We start from the raw sequence: 5,251 nt of genomic DNA, 5'->3' as shown, positions 1-5,251 counted from the left end.
CAGAGTGGCAGATAAAATCAACACCAGACAAAGCCATCGTAAAGCCCCTTTGGTTTCAATACCCATAAAAAATTTGAACTGGCCATTGTCTTTTACTAAACTACAGACAATATGTATGAATAAGGTCAAACGAGCACCTGGGCACCTGAAGAGGTCAATGCACTGTAATTTGCCCACATGCCTTGCTACCACATGCCACTCGTCATAGAGACACTCACACAAGCAGATAAAGAGTTAGAGGTGTTTATTCAAAGAACATTTTGTACTTGATTTAAACACAATAGCTCCACTTAGGATAACAATGGGGGTGGAGAGCCTTGTTCACAACTGCAGCCTCACTGGTTCTAGGAAAATGGATAAGGCTAGCCTTGTTCTAAAGAATTTGGGTTTTTTTTCCACTCTTGTGAACACTTTGCCCAAGGGTAGGAGGAAAGGCAGGGGCGTAGTGGACGAGAGGAGCTGCTGGTAGCTCCCAGAGTCGCAGTCAGATAGGAGAGGCACCTAAAGGCAAATATCACCATCACAAACCAACCCCTCCCTTGGTCCAGCGAACAGTTTCGCTCAAGTGCCTTCACAGGGTAACCTTCTGGGCATGCCCGATTTTTGCCTCCCATGGTATATAAACTGCCCCATGAGGAAACAACCCATATTCGGCACGAAAGAGGCTATTCCAAAATGAAAGCTTTCCTTGTCCTCCTGCTGGGAGCAGTCCTGTGCTTGGACTCAGGTAAGACAGCATGGAGAGTCTGCCTGGCATCCCCTCCAGCAGATTTTCAGCTAGGAGAAAAGACTTGTGATGGGGTTTGCCAGTGAGGGAAAAAACGCTGACACAGTTGTCATATGAGGACATTTGATTTTTGATGGGTGTTGCATAGAAAAAAACACGTAGATCCACCCTGCTGATGGTGTGGTCCTAGCACTGGGTAGAGCAGCTTTCAGGAAAGATAAATCCTATATAAGACTGGATTTAATTGAAATCAAAGTTATTTAAGCCAGACCACAGAGTTATATGTGTGTGTGTGTTTCGGGTTTTTTTTAAGTGGGGTGGGAGGATGATTTTTCTTCTTCCCATGCTGTGAAAATTGCAACATTTCTGCAAAGGTAAGTCTCGTTCCAACTTGTTTTCTGACTCTTCATTTCAAAAGTGGCCTCTGATGCTGCACAGATTGACAGAATTTTAATGGGACAGAAGAAGGGAGAATGCCATGGCTTGTTGCTTTATAAACTGTATGGGTGGGATTCGGACACTGTCATGTTTTTCTAGCCTCACTGGGTAAAAGCGGTTTTAAACCAGCTTTTCGCTGTTAACAGAGAACAGAAGAAGCAGATCTGGGCAGAAACGTTTCTCAATCAGCAGAAGATGCTTAAGGAATAGGCTGAGAAGGATCTTGTACAGTCCTGGCCAGACCTTTTCCCCTGCCAGCTTCTGTGAGAGTGCTCTGAAATTTGACTTTCATTGCATTAAAAGTCAGATAAATGTGAAAGCAGAGTGCAACAGTACAGGCAAACTGGGATTTGGCTTCTTGCCTCTGTGACTACATCAGTCATTTATACCAGAACAGCTTGGATAGGAGGAGACCAAGTGCCTCAAATCATTTCTTGTTCCTGCTCTGAATAACACTAATTTCTAAATATGGCTTTTCTGTGTCCTAAAAGGGTATTTTAGGCATTAGGGTATTGACTTGAGAGATTCATGATACAAGCCTTCTGGTCATGGGGTTAAAGTATATATATATTTATACATTAACTCTCACTCTTGCAAGGCTCCAGTGATGCCCTGAGGCACAGGTAGGTAATAGGAACAGGTAATTGCACCATGCACTCACTCCTCTGGGGATTATTTTTCATCAGGGCTCAACACTTGGAAGGTGTAACGCTTCTTCTGCCTTTGTTTGATGCACCTAACAGCACAGCAGATGTTAACTCCACTGACTTCCATCCCCCATAGTGTGGCATGTCCATAAGGGGGTGGTAACACATGGTCACCAGGTTTTCAGAGGGAGGCAAAAGCTGTGTTTGCACTTTGCTTTCTAAGAGGGGGTGATGGAGAGTACGTGTCACAAGTTGCTCAAACTGAGACAATGGGCTGGAAGAGACCTTGCCAAATGCCTGCTTCATCCCTCCCTCACACTCTCTTCCTTCTGGGCTGTCCCTCTTTCATCCAACCCTGGCGATGCCTCAGCTAAGGCTCACAAGCCCACCTGGTAAAACACTAATGTCTATAGAGGCAGACAAATAATACCAATCTATCCTTCAGGGGACTTCATCCCAGCTCAGGAGGTGGGAATACCAAAAAGCCTGTTCCAGACAGGAACTGAGTTAGGCAACCCAAACGCAGAGGAAGAAGCATTTGGGAAGCACTTCCCACTGACTGATGAGACCAGTCAATGAGATTAGCTATGACACTGGTCCTTTTTGCTCCCCCCACTGCACTGACTACGTACGAAACCCCTTCAGTATCTGCAAAACTTGACTCTCACCTCAAGCGAGTGTACTATTCTCCGCTAAAAAAGGAAAAACCCATTGTTTTACCAATAACAGAGGGGATATCTTCCTTTGAGGATCCACAGGAATGGTCCTGTTTCCCAATGCAAGCACTAAGTTGGGTTCCCTGGAGAGGTTCAGAGAGATTTGTCTTATAACCCCTCTTGGTCTCTTGCAGGTTCTTCTTTGAAGTGTTACAAATGCATGACACAGCTGAGCAACTCCAACTGTCAGACGGAAGTAGACTGCAAGGATACGGAAACATGCAAGACAGATGTGATCAGTAAGGCAAAGTGGGGGTGGGCAATATCTTAGTTGTGATGTTCAAGCCAAGCATGGTCCCAGCCTTAGGTGTCCTCACCTACTCTAGATACACCAGCTGGTGTGGGCCAGCAAAGCTCAGTGTGCAGCAGGAAGAGAAAAGCCATCTGGGGAGAAAAGGTGATAAAAAAGCTTTCAGATGACTTTCATGTTAAGTAGAAATGATAAAAGAAAAATGTGTATTCCTTGGTGGTAGCTAGTCCCTTGGCAGTGGTGCTGGTCATCACCAAGTCCTCTCCCCACACTGACTATAAGAATCTGATTACAAAGTCATATTAGCACATGCATGCTGCACCCCATAAATTCCTCAGTGTTTGCCGATAGACCATGTTAAAATCTGAGGAGTATGGGTAGTACAGTGCTGGTGCCTGGAACAAATCTCAGAAGGGTACAGCTGTACTCTCACCTGTACAAAATTAGGTTTACTTCTCGCTCATAACACCAATAATTATTTGCTTTACAATGGCAATAGTTAAGCTTATGGCTTTGAAAAATTTGGAACATGAATTAAAATGTGAGGGGCTGAGTCTAGTGAAAGCTAGTCATGAAGTTAGGAGGAACATTCAATGACAGAGCTGACTTTATGTGAATTCAATGAAAAGGATAGAATTTCACCCAGGCCCATCTACAGCCAGCTCTGAATGCAGCCATCTCCGTGTCTCTGGGTAAACTCCTTTAACAGATAATGATTTAATTCTCCCATTCTAGATCCGGAAAAAAAAAAAAAGAATGTTTGCCCTGTCCAGATCTGTGATGACAGCTCAGTTGCTCTTAGACCTGAGGCACAAAACCAGTCAGGGGCACATTCAAACCCAGGCAGTAAATGTAATACCTCTGGTAGGCATAGTCCTTGTTGGAAGTGGGCAAACGCATGGCCGTGTGTCCACATGCAGGAAAGCCAACACGTTGTGTGGCCCACTGGCCCTATGCACTAAATTTCCAGACGTCAAAGACTTGGTGCCCCAAATAGGTTGTGCAAGATCAGGAGATCTCATGCAGACCATAATCTGCTGGTAACCAGCCGTTACTGAGTATCAACTGGCCACAGAAAAATAGGCTGCGCCTCTCAGAAACAAATCAAACAATAACTCTGTCACCTGTGAAATGGGGTGACATGGATGCTGAAAGGCTCCGTTCAGCAAAGATGTACGGCATACAAGCAAAGATTGCCCCACATGTTTGCTCCTCATGTGTTAGTAGATTAGACTCCCCAACAGAGGTGTTTAATGGCTACTTTTGTTATTAATTAAATTATTACAATCTCTGTAGTTGGTGCTGTTTTAGAACCCCCTGAGAACTGTGCTGTGGAATACATCGCCTTAAGCAAACACCTGGCGATTGAAAACCTTCCCCCCTGCTGACAAACTGACACCTCAAAAATACAGTGAAACACGCAGCTGTTTGGAAACACTAATTTTTTTCCCAGAAGTGAGCTCAGATAAGAATAGGATCTCATTGTTCCATCAGGCTTGGCTTGGCTTGTATTGGGTCCTTGTTGTAATGGTCCTGCTTTCTTTCCAGGGGTCTTAGGGGTCTCCATCATCAGCAAGGGCTGTGACTCATCATGTGAATCGCTCTATCAGGACTTCACCATAGGCAACAGGAATATCTCCTGCTGCAGCAGCAACCTCTGCAATGTCAATGCAGCGAGCACTGTGAGGTGCAGCTACGGGCTGGCAGCAGGGATAGCATCCAGCGTGCTCTTGACCTTCCTGAACAACAGACTGTGAGGAGCAAAGATGACTCCCATGACCACAGAAAGTCTTGGAGCATCCCTCTTACGACAGGAATTGTAACCAGGAGCAATGTGGTGTGTTGGGCACACAGCATCCGTGGAGCTGATGGCAGATCTTTGCCATATGATAGCTTCTTCATTCCTGTTATTGTATTGCTGTGGTGCTACTAGATAAGAAAATATGTGTGCGTGCTATCTGCGTAACACCTAAAATATACTTATTTCTGAATCAGGTGTGTGTGTCACTTTTATATCACTTCATCATGTATTTCTGCACCCGGCAGCAATTGCAGCTGGGTGTGTTGCATGTCTGGCCAATGTTCAGCCTTGGTCATTGCTGTGTAATGACAGTATGTGCTGAGAGGTGCCATGGTAGAGCAGAATAGAGGTGTCAACTGTACCTCCAAAGCTTGAAGGTCTCTGGCTTATGACAAACTCTGGAGAACACATACTCCAAGAAAACCTGTGAAGAGTAATCACAGCTGAAGGGGAACTTGCTTGTGACCTAGAGACTCTGGGGCCCTGCACCTTGCTAGCTACCATACAAGACAAAATAGTGCTCAACTTCCCTGCTACATGTGCATACAGCCATTCATGTGTTTTCCTATAGCAATAGCATCCTTGGGGTGGTGGGCAGGATTGCACATCCAGGTACCTGGAGCACCACGGTGGGCAGTAACCATTGGAGCAAAGTGGAAAGGATGTCCCCAT

The 5,251-nt window shown here is 45.3% G+C and overlaps 1 protein-coding gene across 1 annotated transcript; it reads left to right on the top strand.

Moving 5' to 3' along the window:
* Nucleotides 1-675: 675 nt before the first annotated feature.
* On the top strand, nucleotides 676-4,535 carry PSCA (prostate stem cell antigen). The gene is made up of 3 exons (XM_009953509.1): nucleotides 676-727; nucleotides 2,663-2,767; nucleotides 4,327-4,535. Exons 1-3 carry the CDS (start codon nucleotides 676-678, stop codon nucleotides 4,533-4,535), a joined length of 366 nt encoding a protein of 121 aa, XP_009951811.1.
* The last annotated feature ends 716 nt before the right edge of the window (nucleotides 4,536-5,251 follow it).

This window comes from Leptosomus discolor, chromosome 5, assembly GCF_034619465.1.
Source record: "Leptosomus discolor isolate bLepDis1 chromosome 5, bLepDis1.hap2, whole genome shotgun sequence".
Classification (NCBI taxonomy): domain Eukaryota; kingdom Metazoa; phylum Chordata; class Aves; order Leptosomiformes; family Leptosomidae; genus Leptosomus; species Leptosomus discolor.
This window is presented reverse-complemented; position numbering and strand designations above follow the sequence as displayed.

Bases quoted from the DNA above. Each gene is read 5' to 3' on its own strand.
- PSCA (XM_009953509.1), top strand. From the start codon at position 676: ATGAAAGCTTTCCTTGTCCTCCTGCTGGGAGCAGTCCTGTGCTTGGAC. The intron at 728-2,662 runs GTAAGACAGCAT...GGTCTCTTGCAG, and splicing joins AGTCCTGTGCTTGGACTCAG to GTTCTTCTTTGAAGTGTTAC. The intron at 2,768-4,326 runs GTAAGGCAAAGT...CTTTCTTTCCAG, and splicing joins ATGCAAGACAGATGTGATCA to GGGTCTTAGGGGTCTCCATC.